Below are 23,281 nucleotides of genomic sequence, written 5' to 3'. Positions count from 1 at the left end.
AACTAGGTGCGTCTTATGGTCTGGTGCATCTTATAGAGCGGAAAATACAGTAATGGGATCTTGAGGAGATTGAAGAATGTGAGCTTGTGTCTTTTGGATTAAAGATGGTTCCTTGTCTGAGCGGCTTGCAGGCTTGATTGATTGCCTGAGCGCATGGCAGAGAGCTCTGCTGCATCACATGGTCTGAGAGGGAGCAGCTATTGCTGAGAGGAAGCCAGGCTGAATGCGGAAGTGAGTTGAGGGAGGAGTTAGCAGCCAGCAGTGGTTAAACTTAGCTGGTTGTAGCTTCCGGGAGCTTGCAAACAAGAGCTTGCAAAAAGGACTCACAAACAGGGGCATTTATTGGGGGAGTTTGATGGGAGGCCTGGAGTGCTGTGTCTACAACCAAGGGGCATGGAAGGTGAGGGAGTTGCTTCAGTGACCTGCAACACCTGTGCCATGTTTGTTTTGTTGCCGGAGAATGTGCCCTTGCAGCAGTGTACAGAGCAGCATTCAGGACATCCTAATATAAACTTCTAGCTATGCCACTCTGTGCTATGGCAATGTGAAGTATGAAAAACTAAACATTAAACAATTAAAAGTGTGTATACGTTGGGGGAAAACACATTGCCTTGGGCACCAGTAGCATTGGCATAGGTACTACCACACAAACTGTCCAAACCATTTGGAAATCTGGACCAAAGTCTCGGTAGCCACATGGTGAACCAGCCACATGGGTGCAAGTTTCAATAGTAACAACCGTGAGACCTTTTTCAGTAAAATAGCATTCCTACTGCCTTTCAGTTCTAAGTAAAGCCATTACAGAGATGATAATGCAGAGAAAGTAACTGAAAGCTATAAACAAGGGGAGGAAATTGCCAGGATTATTAAACGAGAAACGAAATCTGTGAAGCAGAAAGATTGTAGGAAGGCTGTTCCAGGTAGCCCAAGGTGCAAACTGATGTCTTTTCCACCACCAGTGCCAAATAGTGTGTAGGGAAGAAGAAGCAGCTGGAAGATCAGAGATTCATCTGTTTAATCTGTCCCTTCTTACCTGTCCATGTTTTCTTCCATTAGAGGTATATGTAAATCCCAAATTATACTGTTCAGTCAAATTAACATCCAAGAACTCATTTCTGAAGGGAACTGGATTCAGAATTCATGCTGCCATTTTTGGCTGGTCGTCGTCATCCCTCCAAATCACCAAGCCAGCAAATCGATTCTTTCCTCCATGCAATCAACTGAGAAAAATGTGTCCCTAATTATTATTTTTTTAAAAAAATTGGTTTGTCCTTTCTAGAAAAGGGACTAATATGCTTAGAATCTTCCAGCCATTTTCTTCCACCCATGAGCAAGCCAGTGACGGTGCTCTGAATGGAGCAGGATAGTTATCCTGAGGACTTTGTTTTGTGCCTCAATTTGCTTAACCAGTTCTGGGAACAGCAAATTGATTTGTAAAGAGAATCAGTAGAGTAAAGGATCCTCACCTATTTCCAACAAGCACTGCCTTCTGGTTCTGGTGTGTCTCATTCCACACACCTCACTTTTCTCTGGATTAGCAACTGTGGAGGAGGCAAACTGTTGCTCTCTAAAGGAATGAATCTAAGTCACCAGTTGCCACTCCCTACGATACTGACAACCTCTCAATTGTGAGAGCTCTCTGGAGGCCTAGGACAATATCCCATTCTCTCAATAAACTCTTATGATATTCACAGAATGCCCAACTAAGCAGCAAAGCAAAAGGTATTTTCACATAAATGTATAGCCAGCCAACAGTGGCTAGAATGTAAATTCAGTTGAAGAAATCATTCCTTCTTTATTTTACCCATGCATACAAATTAGTGTGAAAAGCTGGAGGTTGTTCACAGCATGGACATCAACATTTGCAATTGTTAATGCTTGTAGATCAAGCTGCTATTCAAGGCACAGGAATAGGAGCAGGTTATAATTTTAAAAAATGGCAGCTTCTGTTGTTTTTTTTGGTCATATCACAAGCTACGTAGCTTAACAGCTCCCATGCCATAGGACTCTTCTTGAAAATGAACCTTTTTATTTTATTTTTTAGAAACTGAGTTTACAGGCTTTGGCATTCCTTATCCTTCATTCCCTCAAAAGTTCACTGATTCTTACATCCAGTGATTTCCCTTTCAGTTCTGGAAATGAGTGAACAAAGTAAATCATTTTTTTGGAGCAGAAATAAGAAAGTGACAAAGAAGAAGCGGGGGGGACCTTGTTCTCACTCAGTCGACTGGAATTGTGTAAATAGCTTCAACTCCACGTTTATTGGCTGGCAGAGCCAAAGGAAAATTTTCTTGTATGTGGCAGATAACTCAGGTGGGTGCGGTGGAAGCGGGGGCAGTTTGAGTTATTTGTTCCTTCTTTTGAAACGGGGAGGGGGAAACAAAAATGTGCAGGCCTACCACATTTTCTGCCGCACCTGGAATCTTTCCATTCAACAGTAATTAGTGAGATACGGTATCTTGATAGCCCTTCAGGTGTTTGATTCTCACTCTTTTTATTCCCACACCAGCTGCTTTCAGTAATGAGAAGAGTTCTAGTCAGCTCTTCGCTCTTTTCCCCCCTCTTTTTTTTTTCCTCCTCCTTTCATTTCAAATGCTAGCAAATTCTCCATTGAGTGGCATTACAGCACATTTTTTATACACCTAGGCCAAGCCAAAATTAGCACTGTGGGGAGGAAGAGGGAAGAGGAGGAAGCAATATTATGCATCTGATTAATGCATGCAAATTCACAAATTTTGGAATTTATGGGGGAATTTGCTAAGCTGTAAATTTCCAAAGTGGTGTCCAAGTTTCATCTGGTCAGCCACCATATAAGGAAATCTGCACAGTGCTTTGGTTTCTCAAGTACAAACGCCAAATTTGGCAGTACTGCCTGCAGCGAGGAACAGACCGAACATGATGGCTTTGATAAATCTTATTTTGTAAGCAACAGTACATCAATTACTATTTACAGTTCAGAACTGAAAGCTCTGTGAGCTGCTCAGGTGCACAAGGGTTTTTTTTTGGGGGGGGGGGGTTGTTTTGTTTTTCCCTCACTGAGATTATTGGAGGGTTTATGACTTCCCATTAACATTTAGCATGAGTTAGTTCAAAGGTGACGGAATCTGTACTGTATATTTGATAAGAGACAGAATAGACTTTTCAAAAGGGAAGACCTGGGTGACTGCTTTGTTCACTGATTCTGTTAAAAAAGGAGGCCATAACTTAGAACCAGCTCTGGCTTGGCATTAAGAGGAGAAATATAATTGCTCCTCTTTTCAGATTGCATGTTGTGTCTCTTGATCTATCACTCCTTCACTTGCCACCAAGCAGGAAGCAAGCATCCGTCTGGCAGTTTCTGCTTTTAGCACAGAAACTGCAACCATGATGCAGCTCCATTTTGTACATGTCCCATGGGCAACACTTAAGTTAGAGACAACCTGCTTCAGTTAAAGTAAGTCATCAGTATCATAATAAATCTAGGTCTTCTTTTCTGTAACATCTAGATGAGGAAGGGCTACGCAATCCCTGGATTTAGTGGTGGACTGGATGAGGGACAATGCAACTGACTCTGAATCCTGGGAAGATGTAGGCATTGTGAGTGAATGGTTCCTTACTCTGGATAATTGGTTAATTGCTTACTTTGGATGGACTTTACTTCCTCTGAAGGAGCAGGTTCATAATCTAGGGGTGCCCCTGGGTCCATCTCTATTACTAGGGGCCCAGGAAACCTCAGTACAGTAAAGCGATTGTTTCTGTTTGCAAACATTCTTTGGAACCCGAACGTCCACTGTGGTTTCCACGGCTTCCAATTGGCTAGAGGAGCTCCCTCCAGCCAATCGGAAGCCGTGCCTTGGTTCCTGAATGTTTTGGAAGTCGGACGGACGTCCGGAATGGATTCTGTTCAACTTCCGAGGTACGACTGTAGCTAGAATTGCCTATGACCGGTTTCATCTGGTAAAACATTTTTGGGTGTTTCTGGACCAGGATAGCCTTACCACTGGATTATTGCAATGTGTTATACAGGGCACTGCTCTTGAGCTTGACCCAAAAACATGCAGCTGGTGCAAAATGCAGTGGCTCAACTGCTCTCTAGGGTTCAAACTCACTCACCGGGCCCAATTAAGTCCTGAAAGGTGGGATTTGGATCCTCGCCAATGAAATCTATTTCAATTGCGTCATAGCTCTGATTCAGAAACAACTCAGCATGAAAAAGTGGAGCCCCGTTATAAATAAATAGGAATAGATGATTTGTGGAACGTGCCCAAAGATTGTAGAAAACTGGCTTGAATCACATCCCATATTTTGCTTATTGTAGTTTTTTGTTTTTTTCTTTGCTTGGGAACAGCAAGAAAAATTGTAATAATTAGGGCTAAGTGAGGACACAGCCCCAAGAGAAAATGTCAATTACCAAGTAATTACAATCATCCACACTCAATATACTCAAATAAATAGTCATTGATTCCTGTGCTTACTTGCCATGTTTGTCACTGGTAGCATGTGAGCTTGCAGGTATGTGAATTTCTAATTGTTTAGACTGAGTTTTATGTGAATGGCTTTGGAGAGAATTGACACAAGGTGCCTTTTGGAACTTGATCACTAGGAGGCCAAACCATGGAGTTTAACATATGAGTCTTTCATCATAGGAAATTAAGTCATAAAACTTGCTAGCACTTATGGCTGGCCATGTGGAAAGGGGCATGACTCAACCAACCAAGGTGTTGAACTCTGGCAAGCAAATGGGCGGTCCTCAGGGACGGGCAATTTGAGAGCAGATATATACCTGAGCATCAAACTGTTCAGCCTGAGAAGGAGTTGAGGTGGAATCAAAAGTTGTATAGCAGGAGTTGAAATCATACTAATCCCTTGAATCAGTACTACTGAGTTGAATGCTGCAATATGTCCCACTAGCCATCTGGAGAATTGGCACTGCGGTGCAGCAAATAGCAAGCCAGGAGCTCCCTGTTCTAGCAAGTTACTATGGTAGCCTGTAAGGCATTTAAGGCCTTCTGCCATTTGATAACAACCTGTTCAAAGCCCCTCATTTGAAGGTCCATGGAGAAATACTTGCTCAATATTGTTTTGACTTCTGGAAGTAATGTCCTTTTTTGGATGCCAGTCTGTGACAGACATGTGGTTATATTCCACCAGGCTGGGGCCGAAGCCAAAAAGGCCTTGGCCCTAGTTGAGGTCCCTTTCAACTATACAGTGGTACCTCTGGTTATGAATTTAATACGTTCCGGAGGTCCGGTCTTAACCTGAAACCATTCTTAACCTGAGGTACTACTTTAGCTAATGGGGCCTCCTGCTACCGCTGCACAATTTCTGTTCTCATCCTGAGGTAAAATTATTAACCTGAGGTACTACTTCTGGGTTAGCAGAGTCTGTAACCCGAAGTGTTTGTAACCTGAGGTTATTGCAACTCAAGGTACCACTGTACAATCCTGTGACTCTAGGAAAATCAGGAAACCTCACAGCCACAAGGAGACTTCAAAGCACATTCAACTAAATGCACTTACAGTGCAATCCAAACCCAAGATCTGCCAGGTTTTGAGAGTCTGGATTCAGCTGATCTTGGTCTTTTAGAGCCAGGAGAGCCAGTGTGGTGTAGTGGTTAAGAGCAGTAGACTCGTAATCTGGTGAACTGGGTTCGTGTCTCTGCTCCTCCACATGCAGCTGCTGGGTGACCTTGGGCTAGTCACACTTCTTTGAAGTCTCTCAGCTCCACTCACCTCACAGAGTGTTTGTTGTGGGGGAGGAAGGGAAAAGAGAATGTTAGCTGCTTTGAGACTCCTTCAGGTAGTGATAAAGCAGGATATCAAATCCAAACTCTTCTTCTTTTAAGTTGTTATTTTTATAATATCCTCTGAAGGTCCCTACAGAGGCCCAAGTCCCATTTGAATTCTTATCAACAACTCCAGCACTGGGAATGTTGAGAAAAAGGAAAGCATAAAAAAAAAATCAATTTGGGGCAGTTTCAGGATAGCCAAAAGGAAAATGGGAGCTATGTTGTTCAGCATTTTTAGAACTAAACAAATTAAGGACCTCCACCCCCTTTAAGGGGGAATCCTGCCAATGTAAAAGGGTATAGCAATTGATTGACCTCATTTGTGTACTCCAGCTCCACAGTTAGCTAAGCACTCACCCAATGGGAAGAAGCAATTTATTTGAAGCAGGCCCGAACAACTTTGTGACCTGCCAAGCCAAACCCAGCCCACTAACCTTGGGTTGTGATCTGCTCCAGGGCATCAACAAATCTCCTCATTTTACTGCCTGTCAAAGAAAGATGGTGAAATATGGAGTGAAACTTGTTAAACACCTGCCAGGCCGTAATGCATGTCTGATGGGTTGCATCCAGTTCGGTAGGTCACAAGTTTGGAACAATCAGGACACTGAAACCATCGCTCAAGCGCCCCTGTGATTTGTAGGTCTGCTGGAGGTGAGCAAGCTGGCGTTTAAATTCTTCAACTTCCAAGCATCCACAGATAATTTCAGAAATGCTTTTGTGCCCGTTAACTATTTGTGCAGTCTGTTAAGGACTTCATAAATGTGCAATGCTGTGCCAGATCTTAATGCATGAACCAGAAAACAAATGGGATGGTGACAGTTTCACATGCTCTCCATCTTTCCCCAGTGTGATACAGTCAGCAGCGCCCAGAGGGGAGGTCAACAGCTTTCTTCCTGCGAAATACACAAGAGGTTCTGCTTTGACAGTTCAAAGGAAGGGTGTCCCTAGTGAGCGTGTGTTTTGCCTTGACTGACAGAATTGCTACACAGACTTACTGACAGAACAGCTGCTAACATGCTTGTCCAGGTTTGGGGGGGGGGAGAGAATCCACATAACTGATGGGATTGATGGCCAGAATCCAAAAAAAGTCACACGGGTTTTGCAGGCCCTGTGCAGCTTTGCATTTCTCAAACACCAGCCCAGCCATGCCACATAACAAAGCCGTTTTTAAAACTGAAGGGAGTTACTGCAGCCATTTCATTTATTCGTAGAATCGTAGAATTGTAGAGTTGGAAGGGACCCCAAGGGTCATCTAGCCCAACCCCCTGCAATGCAGGAATCTTAGCTAAAGCATCCATGACAAATGGCCGCCCAACCTCTGCTTAAAAACCTCTGAAGGAAGGAGAGCCCACCACCTGCCAGGGAGAAAATTCCACTATTGAACAGCTCTTACTGCCAGAAAGTTCTAGATTCAGGTAGGTAGCCGTGTTGGTCTGATGCAGTCGAAAAATAAAAATAAAAAATTGTCCAGTAGCACCTTAGAGACCAACTAAGTTTGTGCTGGGTATAAGCTTTCATGTGCATGCACGCTTCTTCAGATACACTGAAACAGAAGTCACCAGACCCTTATATATAGTGGGAGGGTGGGGTGGGGTTTTTCTCAGGAGTGTAGTAGGAGATGGGTGATTGATTCAGTGGCTATGGTAAACCTGTTGATGACTGTTAACAACTGCAATTAGTCCTACAGGAAAAAGCAAGGGATAGTATGCAGATGACCAAAAACAGCTTTAGCATATGTAATGTCACATACACCCAGACAACACCATCACTGGATCCAACAACATCAAACATGCCATCTCAGGCCTATTTAATTGCTCATCTTCTAACATTGTGTATGCCATCAAATGCCAGCAGTGCCCCTTAGCTCTCTGTATTGGACAAACAGGCCAAACCCTATGCCAAAGGATAAATGGACATAAATCTGACATCAGGAATCACAAGACAAAGTAGCCAGTAGGAGAACACTTCAATCTCCCAGGACATTCAATACAGGATCTCAAAGCCTATCTTATTACAAAAGAATTTCAGAAATAGACTTGAAAGAGAAGTTGCTGAATTACAACTTATTACTAAACTGAAAACTATGGAGAGACCTGGTCTGAATAGAGATATTGGATTCTTGTCCCATTACATATGCTAAAGCTATTTTTGGTCATCTGCATACTATCCCTTGCTTTTTCCTGTAGTACTAATTGCAGTCGTTAACAGTCATCAACAGGTTTACCAAACCCATTGAATCAATCACCCATCTCCTACTGCGCTTCTGAGAAAAAACCCACCCCACAATCCCACTATATAAAAGGGTCTGGTGACTTCTGTTTCAGTGTATCTGAAGAAGTGTGCATGCACACGAAAGCTTATACCCAGAACAAACTTAGTTGGTCTCTAAGGTGCTACTAAACAATTTTTTTGGTCTCTAAGGTGCTACTAAACAATTTATTTATTAAGTTCTTCCTGATGTTTAGTTGGAATCTCCTTTCTTGTAACTTGAGGCCATTGGTTCAAGTCCTACTCTCCAGAGCAGGAGAAAACAAGCTTGCTCCCTCTCCCGTGTGACATCCCTTGAGATAGTTGAAGATGGCTATTCTAGCTCCTCTCAATCTCCCCTTTTCCAGGCTAAACATGCCCAGCTCTTTCAGCTGCTCCTCATAAGGATTTCAGGGAGAGAATGTGTCTGGGTAGGCTAGGAGAGACCCTTGTCTGAAACGCTGAATAGTCATTGCCAATCAATGTGGACAATATTACTGGACCCCTGATCTGGCTCACTATAAGGCAGTTTCCTATGTTCTTATGTACTGCTTCATTTTCTTTTCCCCCAACCAACCAAAATCAACCATGCATGGGTATGTGGCACTGTTTCACATATATATCTTCTAGGAGTCATTGCTTCCCTGTAATAGTCTTGCTAAATGTTCATAAGCAGAATGACTTTCGTAAGTGCTAAAATGCCTGCCTTAGCATTAGAGGTGATTTATTGCTTTTAATTTGCTTCAACTTCAAATGCCCTAAACTAAAATTGCCCTCCGTGGTAGAACTTAGCCTTTATTTTTAACGGTTTGGCAAATCATAGCATCTATAAACGTTAATGTACACCCTTCCTACTAGCCTGTAACACAGGCAAACCAATAGAGCATACCTCTTAATGTACACATATTTCCCTGCAGATCTATTAAAGGGGAGAAAAAAACTTTCCTGAAAATAAGTAATTCAGAATTGCAAATACACACACGCACACTATAATAGGATAGGGTAGGATTTGGCCAAATCTTGGGGTGCTGAATAAAGGACAGAAAGGGACACAGACTGACAAAAAATGTATATATGCAAATGTATAAATAATTATTAAAATATAAATAGAAATGCAACACATTTCACCTGTATGCCTACTCAGACTGCTATCCAGGTATTAAATGTTAAATGTTGTTGGGAAACTTTAATGGCCCTGATCCCCCTTCCTGTAACTCTTTATTTCTAATTTTGACTTGGACTGGACATCTTCTAATAGAGGACTGCCCCTTATAAAGTAGGACACATGGAGATCCTCGCTTTTCACAGTGAGACGCAAGCACATTAATATGCCAGACCTATGTTGGTTGCAAATCCAACAGATCCTGGAAGGTACAGCAAGTCTACATGGGTGGTCCCGAATTCAAAATGTTTGTGTTATATTGCCGTAGGGATGCACAAAAAGCATCCAGGTTAGCCGTAAAGTATTTCATTGAAGGTATTCAGGCATAGAGATCATTCCTGGGACCAGCCCCAATGTGTACTTAATAATATGAGGACTCCATTGCTGGATCAAACCAAAGGTCCATCTACTCCAGCATCCTGTTTTCTACAGTAGCCAACGGATATGCAAAAGCAGAACATGAAGGCAATGGTGTTGGGTATGAGTGATATTGCCTCTGAACCAGGAGGATGCAAATAACCAGCATAAGCAGTAGCCATTGGCTACAAATGACAATTTTGCATGTCCACATTTTCTTTGGACGTTCATATTTTAAATATAACATAATTACTCTCATGTATCTCAAAAAAAATTCATATTCAGCATCGATATATTTATTTGGTCTTTCCCCTGTTCAACAGCAGGTAGCTTAGGAGCTCATCTGTGTCATCTCCCATTCATGGTGCTATACAAACAGTCATGCAGAGAAATAACAACTCTATTTAACCTCAGTCTTTCCAGGGCTATTGGGTTATGGTAGCTATTACTTAATAATAATTAATTAATTAATTAATTGAGAGCTGGACCATAAAGAAGGCTGATCGCCGAAGAATTGATGCTTTTGAAATATGGTGCTGGAAGAGACTCTTGAGAGTCCCATGGACTGCAAGAAGATTAAACCTATCCATTCTGAAGGAAATCAGCCCTGAGTGCTCACTGGAAGGACAGATCCTGAAGCTGAGACTCCAATACTTGCATGTGCATGGGCCAAAGGTCTGTGCATATCTCTGCTTTTTATTTTTATTTTATTAATAGTTTATTTCAGTGTTCTGCCCCCAGCCATAAATCTGCCATCTTCCACATTCTAACTTCTCCTTTCCTGCCAACACCAACCAGCCCCTCCTATTCGTAAGTGCCACAGGTTGTTCCTTTCTCAACTTTTTACCTGCAGCCAATATTTCCCCAAACCTCCCACTCTGATCCATTTGCTTTTTAAAAACTGTATTCTCAGGCCTCCTACTGGTTTGTGGTTTTTCCAGTTAATTTATTCAAATGGTGTTAATTAGTGCAGCAACAAAGAACAAACAAAATAGTCATTGCTAGTACACATTTCCCGTATTCCGACTCCTGCTGTTTCCCACACTGAGGTTCAGTATAAAAATAATGCCTATGTAGACAGAGGAGCTGAAACGATTCTCAATATCTCTGCAAAACCAAACAATGAAATATTGAACAGCAGTCAAAATGAGAGTATATATCCTATGGCATTATGTTGTAAAGTTTTTACAAAGAGGGTTTAGGATCTTCTCCTTACATTTTATGTACTTGCACCAGTCAGTTTGTGGGGGACAGTAGCCATCTCTCTTAACAACACAGAAATGGGATGGGATGGGGCACCCAACTGCGATTGAGATGGTCAGCAGGAGAAACAAGGAGAGACAAAAGATTCTGCAGCGCTAGGAATTTCACATTAAATGCTTTTATTAAATCCTGTATTCCATCTCCAGCTGTTTCCCACACTGACTTATAATTGTAAAAATAACTGATACTCATAAAGGAAACATGCAAGCAGTCTTTTTATGTGTTCATAGATCCCAACAATACAGTTTCCCTCGATGAGCAGGACTGTATACTGTACCCAGCATTCATGCTGAGGATAAAAGTAGAGAAATCAATCCAATTCTTCTTTTGCTTTTTCTTTAAAAGAAAAAGAAAAATAGGAAGTTGTTGTTATGTTGGCCTGGAAAATGGGACAGATGAAATCACACCCCTCTGCCCCCAAACCTAGAGTTGGAGCTTGTGGAGGGGCAGTCATAAATTTGAGTGCTCTGCCCTAAGTAGGATCTCACCTGAAGCTACAATTATTAATGGACCGGGTAAACCTTTCCTCCTTTACATGGTCTCCTTAGATTCAAAACTAGTAGAAAGCTAGTCAGGATCTTCTGTGTCCATGCAGTTTAAATTGCCACAGTCCATCAATGGACACATCTCCTGTATCTTCAGAATCCCTCCTATGCAGTACTTTTGAGTGGAGGAAATTCATTCATTCATCCATGAGTCATCAATAAGTGATCAAGGATTGAGGTGATGCACTTGATAGATGAACTGTGCTGGAGAAGGTCTCTGTGCCTCTATTGAATCCTTTTCCCTCAAGAATGAAATTCCCCTAAACTGACTCAACAAACTGTTTCTTAACCTTCTGTTAAGAGACTTCTGGTGATGAAGATTCCATCATGTACTCTTGGTTCCCATCATGTATGCTTAAGAAGAAAGCTGTTTCTAACATCTACCCTAAACCACACTGAGGTTTTTAATTACCAAGCGGTATACAAAATTCATGAAACCAACAGGCAAGCCAACTTTTTGAGTTGCAAGTAGAACTGATAGGGTGTTTTAATAATAAAAATTCATCTTGATGCCAACAGTCACGAAGAACCAGTGATCCCTATATTCCTTAAGACAAATTCATGCACTTGAAAATAGTTATCAAATCCCCATCTCTGCCACAAGGCATGGGATAAATTGTTACCACCTAGAAGAGGTGCTGCTGATACTTTTGCTCTCTGTTGCCTCCCCTTTTTCCAATCCATGAGTTTGTGGGGGAGGTCTAATGTGCGGCAGGTTCTATATTTAGTGCTCCACATAGATCTCCTTACCACAATCCCATAAAGGACTAAGTAGAATCAGACTTACCGTATTTTTCGCTCTATAAGACGCACATTTCCCCCTCCAAAAATTAAGGGGAAATGTGTGTGCGTCTTATGGAGCAAAAGCAGGCTCCTTGGCTTCAGCGATAGCAACGTGAAGCCTCTGAAGTGCAGTGGGAGCACTCCCGCGGCTTCGGGTTGCCTTCACTGAAGGGTTGGTGCCCCTTCAGCTAAGGGAGGAGAAATGGAAGGGGCTCCGTTTCTCCTGCCGCTTCACTGAAGGGGAGTTGCACAGAGAGGGGGAGATTTTTTTCCTTGTTCTCCCCCTCTAAAACAAGGTGCATCCTATAGAGCGAAAAATACGGTAGTCGAATCTGACTTCCACAAGCACAATGCATCTTCCCTTCTGTCTCCCCTGACCTCAATACACCCCTGCATTTAGGGAAAATCCAGAGCAGATTTGAAGGGGCACAGGGAGAGAAGTGTGAGACATTCCAGTGTCCTCACAGTTCTGTGCATGCAATGATTTAGTTGGTTATAACCCTCAAAAAACCCTTTTACAGAGTAACCCTAACTACATCTATGCAGAGATAAGTCCTACTGAATTCAGAGGGGACTTACTCCTGTGTAAGCAGGGTTAGGATTACAGCCCCAATTATCCATTTTCTTGGTTGCAAGCCTGTGCTCATTACTGTTAGGAACCAGGGTAAGCATTAATTCCCCGCTTTTAACCCAAACTAGCTACAGTAAAGAACTCCCTCCTGTCATCTTTTATCATCAACTTCACACTACTTAGGAGAGTTCTTTTGTTGGCGGTGGTGTAATGTACTGTAGATATCTGCAGTCAAGCTTTTCACACTTTTGCAACTAAAATGAGCGCTCCAGGGGGTGGGGTGTGCTCGTCTTCCTCTGAACCTGTTTACTTTCTTTTTCTTTTTTTTATAAAATTTTTATTAGGTTTTCACATTTTATAAAACAAAAACAAAAACAAAAACAAAACATATATATTTTTAAACTTATTTTCATTACCCCCTTTCCCTGACTTCCCCCCACCCCCTCTTCATACATCCCAATTCCAAAAATTAGTTCAGCAAGTTCTTATCTCCCATCTTTAACATATTATTGTTATTTTTAAACTTAATCCTTTTTACTTATCCAAATTTAATTTATCCAATTCTCTTTTAAACATCAAATCTTTTTTTTTTCTAAGGTCGACCTAATTACCCTTCCACGAATTTCTCCCTTTGTATTTTTGTTAATTATATGTCATAATGGCCAAATACAAAAATCATAAAATTTTGAAATTCTGTTCTCCCCTCCCTCCCTACCCCAGTTTCCATCCCTTCCCAAGCAATTATCCTAGCCCGGATTCCTCACATCAGAGGCCTTCAAGTCTCTGTCAGTCTCTCTCTGCCGATTTTGTTGGTAGCCCTTTTTTGTTGGTCCTCAGGTCTCGAAGGAATTCTATCTCAGTCACATCATATTTTCTTCCATCCAAGATACTTAATAGCAGTTGCTGCAAAAAGTCAGTTGATCTCCCATACTCAAGGAGGAAGTCCCAATTATATTTCTTTACTCTTTTGAATTCCAATATTCCAAGTGCTCCCGGGACTTCCTCCTTCATCTTTCTCATCTTTCGCAGATTTGTAATCCAAAGATCTTCTTCTTTATTTCCTGACAATATGGGCTTCTGATTGATATTTTCCTGCACTTTTTCCATTCCTTCTTTTCTCTCCACCGGTTCCAAAAAAGTTTTTTCTGGTTCAGCTGCAGATTCCTTATCAGGCAAATCCTTTATGCATTCAGCAGAGTCGTTTGTTTTGGAATTCAAGGTCATAAGTTCTTTGTTCATAGCCGTACTCTGCTCTTGCAGGATTCCCACGAGAAAAAACATTCTTTCTATCTCTACCAGTAATTTTCCCTCTGCAGCCATTGTAATGTCTCTAGTTCCCCCTAGGGGGATTACAGTTGCTTGATAGTCCTTTTCCAACAGCCCGTTACTTTGTTGTTTATGACTACGTTGTTTCCAGCCACCTCAGTTCAAAAGCAACACTTTTAGTTCAGAAAGTTATTAAATAACAAAGTTCTTAAATTTTAGCCGCCCATTTGACAGCTCCTTTGACAGCTGTCAAACTCCTTGTTCTTTTTCCTCCGGCTCACACACAGGACGCTCCCGGGTTTGGGAGGGGGGGGGTTTACACAAAAGCTTCCAAAACTCCTCACTTTCTCTCCATCACAAAGACTTCTTCTGTCAAACTCATGGAAATATTTTTTATCTAACACCAAAAACAGTACTCTCCACCTTAGTCCACCGATCCTTGCTTTAGATCGTTTGTAGATAGGGGGGTGCGGACTTCCCTTTAGCACATCCCCCGGTTGTACCAAATTCAAAGATATAGATTTTAAAGTCCAAATTCCATTCTACTCACGGGTTATTTGTTTCCAGTCCGAATTTTGGGGAAAAAGTCAGCGCTGTCCAGCCATGGCACGCGGCTTCGCTCCACTGAAGTAGCGGTCTACTCTCAGCACCACGCCGCTCCCCGTACCCTCTCCGTAGCCTTTAAAAAGGCTCTTCGTGGGTCAGGGAGGGCGCTTAAAGGTGCCCACCGAGTCACCAAGTCCGCAGGCTTCCGCGCCTGCAGTTTCTGAGGGTCCCCGCGTCGCCGGCACGGTAGGACCCGTCTTCAGCAGAGCCGATTCCCTCCGGAGCTCGGAGGGAATCCGCCATTAGCCGATCGCGCTAACCCGGAAGTCTGCAGTCAAGCTTTTCACACTTTTGCAACTAAAATGAGCACTCCAGGGGGTGGGGTGTGCTCGTCTTCCTCTGAACCTGTTTACTTTCGGCTTCATATATTAGATGGATGAGATAGGAAATGAATTCCCTGCACGGAAGGAATATCAGTACGAAAGCGCTCCCCTCTCAGGCTGCGTTCTGAAAGTAATGATCAGAGTGGCTGAAAGCTCCTTTCATCAGAAGCCCCAAATCACAGGGCCTGATAGGTTTTCAGTGGTAACTTAATTCCTAATGAAGTGAAGTTTAGCTTGGTGAGTTTTTGACACAGCTGGACACCGGTAGCAATTCTTTGGCTTCCAAAGCTTTAGCTGAAGAAAGGAAGGGGGGCTTAAATGAGTCTCAGCAGTCTGTTCTTCTCAGACAGTGTTGAAATCTCACAGGGTCACATAACAAAGAGGAGGCTTCATTCGCGTTCCCAGGCTAGATCAGAGTGCCACCACACAACCTGCCACACATTATTAGCCTCGTCTTAGAAGATGCCCAGGAGGAGAATCAAACAGCTGGACAAGTCAAGGTTGAGGCATGTTCCCGCAGTTATGAGAGGCAGTTTACACCATAATGGGATACAATTGTCCTTCAAAGATGGCTCACTGCAACCAAAGTTACCCTTTGGGCAAAGGGAGATGGCAAGTCCACCCAAGTTTCAGGCAGAAGTGAGTCCTACACCTTTCCAGGCCAGTCCAGGACAAAGTTTCCCCAATGAAATGGGCAGCGTTGTTGAGACAGTTCTCAAAAGCTTCATCTTCAGTCAACACAACTGGAGCTCATTGGGTCAGAAGTACTCACTCACTTAGCTTTCATTTTCTCTCTTTCTCCCACCCCCATTTATAACCCTCTCTCTCTCCTTATGCTAGACTATTCTATCCCATGTGCTTGCAAAAATTGGCTGATGACCTCATGATACCCTTGCTACCTGCTACCCACACGACATGATACCTGCATAAAATGTATTTGTAAGCATTTGCCAATGCAGTGATCCTATTATGGTAGCCCTAAAGTCAACTGGATTCTTTTAAGTGACAAATATTGATTGAATCGCGTGCTAGATTTCCTTGTGATCTTTTACAGTGGTGCCCCGCAAGATGAACGCCTCGCAAGACGGAAAACCCACTAGACGAAAGGGTTTTCCGTTTTGGAGGCGCTTCGCAAAATGAATTTCCCTGTTAAACTACTACTGTTAAACCTTTCCCCTGCTTGGTACTTGACTACAACTCCCATCATTCCTGATCATTGGCCATCCTGGCTGAGCCTGATGAGAGATGGAAGTCTCAATAAGATTTGGAGGTCACCTGACCATGTAAGGCTTTTCTGGTCCACATGTTCAGTTCAGACATCAGTTGTGGAGAAAATGGAAGAACCAATATTTAGGTGCATCCCTTCAGGAAAACCAGGGCTTTTTTTTTCAGCTGCAACTCGACAGAACTCAGATCCGGCACCTCTCGAGTGGGTGCCATTGCCATTAAAAGAGAACAAGGGAGTAAATAATTTATACTTGTTCTAAATAATGTTTATTAAACATTATGTTAGTTTTCTCCAGTATAATCCAATCTTTTACCCATATTAAACATTATGCCTAGAATAAAAATGTAAAGTATATGTATGCTTTGGAAAAGAGAAGAGATAAAAGAAATACAAAGAATGATACATTTGGAGAATGCAAAGATAAAGGTGGAAATAGAGATTCAAAGAAGTTGAATTGTGGCGGAGGGAAGCTGCGGTTGTGGGGGGAGAGTATTATATAAGTATGTAATATTTGCTTTCAATGTTTTTGATTGTTTTCAAACTTTTTTTCTTTTTTGTTATTGTTTTATTTCTCTGTACTACTTACTTAAACAAAATAAATAAATAAAATTGGGGGAATAAATAAAAGAGAACAAAGGAAAACTGGGTGTATGTGCTTGGGAAAACAGGTTCATAAGCTTTGTTGCTGGTGGTTTAACTGAAAATGAATGGGATTTGCCTTAGCGTGAGACTCTCCTTAAACTAAGCTAACTCTCTTGTTTTCTTCTCTCTGTCTTGGCAGGCCTGTGACGGAGGATTAGACAACATCAGTGGAGTCATGCTTCACACAGCCATATCATGCTGGCAGCCATTTCTAGGTCTGGCTGTGTTGCTAATTTTCATGGGCTCCACCATAGGCTGCCCGGCCCGCTGTGAGTGCTCAGCACAGAACAAGTCTGTCAGCTGTCACCGGAGGCGCCTGATTGCCATCCCCGAGGGCATCCCCATTGAGACGAAAATCCTGGATCTTAGCAAGAACAGGCTGAAAAGTGTCAACCCGGAGGAGTTCACAGCTTTCCCTCTGCTGGAGGAGATAGATCTCAGCGACAACATCGTTGCCAACGTCGAGCCTGGAGCCTTTAACAATCTGTTTAACTTGCGCTCCTTGCGGCTGAAAGGGAACCGTCTGAAGCTGGTCCCTTTAGGGGTCTTCACCGGGCTGTCAAACTTAACAAAGCTAGATATCAGTGAGAACAAGATTGTCATTCTGCTGGACTACATGTTCCAGGATCTGCACAACCTCAAGTCCCTCGAGGTTGGGGATAACGATCTGGTTTATATCTCTCACAGGGCCTTCAGCGGACTGCTCAGTTTGGAGCAGCTAACTCTGGAAAAATGCAACCTAACAGCTGTACCAACAGAAGCCCTTTCTCACCTTCACAACCTCATCAGTCTACACCTGAGACATCTCAATATTAACCTTCTGCCTGCATATGCCTTCAAGAGATTGTTCCACCTGAAAAACCTAGAAATAGACTATTGGCCTATGCTGGACATGATCCCTATCAACAGCCTATATGGCTTGAACCTCACTTCCCTCTCCATCACCAATACTAACCTGTCCACTGTCCCTTATTCTGCCCTGAAGCACCTGGTTTACTTGACCCACCTGAATCTCTCCTACAACCCCATCAGCACCATTGAGTCAGACATGCTTGCCGATGTGGTGCGCCTCCAAGAGCTCCACATAGTTGGGGCCCAGTTGCGTACCATCGAACCCCACGCATTCCAAGGACTCCGGTTCCTCCGGGTTCTTAATGTGTCCCAAAACCTGCTGGAAACCATCGAAGAGAACGTGTTCCACTCCACCAAAGCCCTGGAAATCCTCTGCATAAGCAACAACCCACTGGCTTGCGACTGCCGCTTGCTTTGGATTTTACAAAGGCAGCCCACGCTGCAGTTTGGGGGCCAGCAGCCAATGTGCGCCGGCCCAGACAGCGTCAAAGAGAGGCCCTTCAAAGACTTCCACAGCACCGCCCTTTCTTTCTACTTCACCTGCAAGAAGCCCAGGATACGCGACAAGAAGTTGCAATACCTGGTGATCGAGGAAGGCCAAACGGTGCAGCTACAGTGCAGTGCAGATGGCGACCCTCAGCCCACCGTTGCCTGGCTGACGCCGCGACGGAGACTGGTCACCGCCAAATCGAATGGGAGAGCTACGGTGCTGGGAGATGGCACCCTGGAGATCCGGTTTGCCCAAGATCAAGACAGCGGGATCTATGTTTGTGTGGCCAGCAACGCTGCTGGGAACGACACCTTGTCAGCCACCCTAACCGTCAAAGGGTTTGCCTCGGATCGTTTCCTTTATGCCAACAGGACTCCTATGTACATGACAGATTCCAATGACACCAGTTCCAATGGAACCAATATGAATACATTTTCCCTGGACCTTAAGACAATACTGGTGTCGACAGCCATGGGCTGCTTCACATTCCTCGGGGTGGTTTTATTTTGTTTCTTACTACTTTTTGTGTGGAGCCGAGGGAAAGGCAAGCATAAAACCAACATTGACCTTGAGTACGTCCCCCGTAAGAACAATGGTGCGGTTGTGGAAGGGGAGGTCCCGGGACCACGCAGGTTCAATATGAAAATGATTTGATGGTTGTGTGCTGCTAGAATTATTAATTCTTCCCCTGCCCCCGTCTCCTGTGGCATTCTGACCAATCCAACAAGCTTGGTATCTAGGAATTGCCATGCTAGAGGCTCTCGGCCGTCGCGGTGTCAAACGGTACATGGAAACCAGGAAGACTATCTGAGGTTGTACAGCAAAGCCTCTTGTTTTGAGGCTGCGTGTGTGTGTGTTAGGGCTTTTTTGCAGAGTTGGCATACAGTACTAATTGTTTGCATTGCAAATTTTTTGCCATTCTGAGGATCTCAGTAACAAACTGTCGGCTCATGTTCACGGACAAGTGTTCAAAACATTTTCTACCACTACAAAAATAAAAAAATAAAGGGAAAAAAACCCTACAGTGTAGGATTTACATATTTAAGAGAGAGAGAGAGAGACGTTTGTCTACAACATAACTCTGCAGTGAAATTTGTATCTATAGATATCATTTGCTAAATCCTCGCATCATACATACCTTCTAGTTGATTCGACACCACAAAGATTAATGTATTACTGTATTTTTTTTTTAATATACATATTTAACTGTGTACATTTTAAAGCAATACAAATGAGACGTTTTTGTTCCTTCCACAGTAAGTGACCCAAGTGTGATGTCACTTGTTCCATAACTACAGCCAAATTCCCAAATCAGACCTCTGTAGTCACCAATGAAAGATGCTGTGGCTTGTGCCTAACGTTACATCAAAGACCAGAGAGAAACTGTTGAGGCAGGCAGAATTTACTGTGTCCCCCTTGCTCTTCTCTTTATGGAAAGAAAGGCATGTGCCTACTTTTGATATAGAATGGAATATTTTTTTAAAGTATCTGTGAGATCAGGTTGGACCCGTTTACTGTAAGAGTCCAAGGTCCAACTTTCTAGTCATGGTTGGCACCAACACTGGCAAATTAACTGGATGACCGTTCTTTCCCCCCACTCACCCCTCTGTTTTAATTTCTTATCCATTGTTAAGATGTCAGTGTGCTGGGATAAAGAACCAGGTTAATGCATTCTGCCATATTTCCAGTGAAGTGCCATCAGAGTTTTATTTATGGATGAGAATGCCACTCAACAAAAGCCCTTCCCCACTCAATAGCTTCCACAAGGCCAAATTACTGCCAAACTTCAAGCCACTGTCCATTTTGTATTTACAAGAAACACTGGGCTAATCTATACAGTCCTTTGCTGCTGTTTTTTTTATTATTATTATTCTCACAGAAATGACCCCTGGCAGCCTGATCGTGTGAAGAACAAAACCCTAGAGGCACCATTTCAGACTCCAGGATGGTGTAAGAGCAAAGAGCTTGCTTGCAAAAGATATGTCATACATTAAATATAAGAAAACCCAGTGTATTTTAAGAGCATTTCTTGTGTGTGTTTTTAATACCTCACGGTAATTTGTATGCCAGTTATACAACACAAGACGAAAAATGCACATAATGTGGAAAGGTGGTTGTGGTTTTGGCATACATTTTAATCGATTATATAAGCAGTAAGATGGCTCCAGTGAGATACAGGTGCTCCTGAGAATCATCAGATCTGAAAATGGCTGCCATCTATGAAGAAAAGCCCTGGTGGAAAAGAATAAATTGGGAACTGGTGGTAGGCAAAGTTATACTATGCAGGGAGTTCTGTGACCATAATGCTTCGAAAAAGAACTCCCCGCATCTTGAAAACTGCTGTGAAACAGACACACCTGTCACATCTTCATGGCACTATATTACTGTGTGAACTGGCTGTCCTAAAGGTAAAAGCAAAAATCCATGAATGTCTATCACTCGGTTCTTTATAATTTCAATGATTGCGTTAACTGTTCCTTGTTGCTATTTTTGTACTTCGGTTGTCTTGCCTTTACCCATGATGAGAGTGAATACATTGTGGGCAGGAGAGGACTGCGGACTGGGAATAGTTATGTGTGTGGTAAAATTGCTAGTGCTGTTGTTGTTTCTCCTCTCGAGATCTTGCAAAAGGGGCTGTGGGAGTTGGACTGCTATTGCAATGTGATATGATGCTGGTATGACCAACTGAGGCGGTGGAGAATCTGATTCTTGTTGACCATCCCAACTTTCTAGTACAGAGGTGGAGGACCTCTAGCCCTTTCGATGTTGCTGGACTACAGCTTCCATCATCCCTGGCCATTGGCCATGCTGTCTGCAAATTGTGTGAGTTGGAGTCCAACAGGATTAGGAAGTTACAGAAAAGATTTATCAATTTCATGAAACACATCTATAAAATAACAATATCCTCCCCCAAAATCTGATCTCTCAATGAATGTAAGGAGCCCAACAAGTCATATTGCCTACAGTTGAGATTTCAAGGCAGTTTTAAGGGATTTAAGGGATCAGCCACACACACAACACACACACACACACACACACACATTCTAAATTCATGGGATTTTGAAGGCAATAATACAGTGGTGCCTCGCAAAATGAAAATAATCCATTCCGCGAGTCTCTTCACCTAGCTGTTTCTTCGTCTTGCGAAGCATCCCTATTAGCGGCTTAGCGGATTAGCGCTATTAGCGGCTTAGCGGCTATTAGCGCCTTAGCGGCTTAGAAAAAGGGGGGGAGGGAAAAAACTCGCAAGACTAGTAAGACGTTTTCGTCTTGCGAAGCAAGCCCATAGGGAAATTCGCCTTGCGAAGCGCCTCGAAAAATGGAAAACCCTTTCGTCTAGCGGGTTTTTCGTCTTGCGAGGCATTCGTCTTGCGGGGCACCACTGTATAGGTTGTGTCATTTCATTTACAACTTTGTATTCAAATCAAGGTAGGGGCATTTATATAATTTTTCTCAACATCAGTAGATGGTATGTTCAACCCCATCATTTAGTATCAAACCAGCATATATACCTATATTACACTTTGTACAGTTGTATCTGCAAAATTCTTTTTACATCCCATCCTAGTATATTCATGATGATGCAGCATGTTCTTACATTATGGCGTGGTGGTGTTGTCATCCATCTATATCCCCACACCACTAATAACGCAACATTAGAGCATTAACATAACAGCGGAAAGGGCCAGGGGTGGGCAACTTTAATGTGGGAATCAATCATGCTATTGGTCCTTCCCATATAGTCTTAGAGTATGAGAGCACCATGGGAAACAGCCATGAGGGAACAGTAACAATTCTACTTGTATAATGTAAGAACGAGCCATTAGGCCCAATTCACACATAAGAGCAGCTTGACAGCTGCTTATCCAAAACTTCTCCCCACACTTCTCAGGGATCATTTAGATAATAGCACTACAGCTGGTTCTTCCACAGCTGATCACCCAGCAAAGAAGGAGGAGAACAGCCAGGAAGGAAAGAGCTGTCTAATTGGCCCCACCTAGAAGGTGCCTGTATCCAGAAGTTCTTGGAGCAGGGTGGGAAGATGTCATGGAGAAAATTCCACCCGCACCCTTGTTGAGTTAGTGTGAATTGCCCTTAAGAGTGGCTCTAGATGCTACAAAATTGGGAGAGGGTTGACAGAATACACACACAATTTACACTTCTTATTTCTATGTTTCCTCTCAAAACATCAAACTGGAATTTGAACCTCTGAGCTCCAGAGGCAGAGACAGCTCATGCATTTCACTGCAAGGAGAGGTACAGGACGAGAATCGGGAGAATGGAAGCATGATATATTGTGCTTCCCCTCCTGCTCCTCCATGACATGGCTTCCAGGATTGGCCACCAGTCTTTTAGGTCCTGACTTTTAAGTGAGCCCCCACAGTGAAGCAAATATCTGATGGAATGGATGCATCATGGCGACAGGTCTCTTTCAAGGTCTTGTTGGATTCTGTGTTTGCTGCTTACATAACAAATATATGTGACATCAGAGAGCAAGTAGAGGACTCCAGAGGTTGCCTTTGTGAGCAATGGTTTTGTTTTTTCCCCACCCCAGAGACCTTTGATATCCTTCTATGCTTTTAAGACATTGTGGAATTTTAATAATGCTAAATGACTCTGAAATAAACATGCTGACAAATGAGAGATTAATTTCAAGACTAACATGGCAGGGTTTCTGTATTGTACGTTCATATAGATAACTAATATAAGCAAGACAAAAGGAAAAGATAGCTGAATAGCTATCTGGAGATATTTCATTTACTTCTCCCTTGTAATTATCATTAGCCACTAATGACCCCGTTCTCTCTCTTTTTAGTGACAATGCCTTTACTGACTACAAACAATAAAGTTTTTTTTTCTTAAATTGAGTAAGGCAAACTTACTCAAATCCAAATGGAATATCTATTTTCTCTACTTTTAAATTGCATTGAAAAGAGGGAGAAAGAAACAATAGGATGAAAGAGAAGCTGTGTCAGTAAAAAAAACAAAACCATACGCATAATTGTTGAACCACACAAGATAATGCCTACATGAAATGGAAATATGCTTTTCTGCTGTGAGGATACTCAGTTTTTGTTGCAGCTTAAAATGAAATGTCATCAATAGGGTGGCAAAAGCTATGGTGCATAGTGATGATTGGAAAACCAAACAGTAGTACATCTCATAGAAAACACCTTAT

At 42.7% G+C, this 23,281-nt stretch overlaps 1 protein-coding gene across 5 annotated transcripts in view; it reads left to right on the top strand.

The window, feature by feature from the left end:
- LINGO2 (leucine rich repeat and Ig domain containing 2) overlaps positions 1 to 20,479 on the top strand; it is a 350,487-nt gene extending 330,008 nt beyond the window's left edge. For all 5 annotated transcript variants that reach the window (XM_079959457.1, XM_079959461.1, XM_079959459.1 and 2 more), the window contains one exon: positions 16,900 to 20,479. In XM_079959457.1, the coding sequence (XP_079815583.1) occupies positions 16,936 to 18,756 (1,821 nt within the window). In that variant the 5' untranslated portion in view covers positions 16,900 to 16,935 and the 3' untranslated portion in view covers positions 18,757 to 20,479. The remainder of the gene's footprint in view (positions 1 to 16,899) is intronic.
- The last annotated feature ends 2,802 nt before the right edge of the window (positions 20,480 to 23,281 follow it).

The sequence above is a fragment of the Podarcis cretensis genome (assembly GCF_951804945.1).
Source record: "Podarcis cretensis genome assembly, chromosome: 17".
NCBI lineage: Eukaryota > Metazoa > Chordata > Lepidosauria > Squamata > Lacertidae > Podarcis > Podarcis cretensis.
The sequence above is the reverse complement of the archived record's forward strand: the minus strand, read 5'-3'. Positions and strand labels throughout refer to the sequence as shown.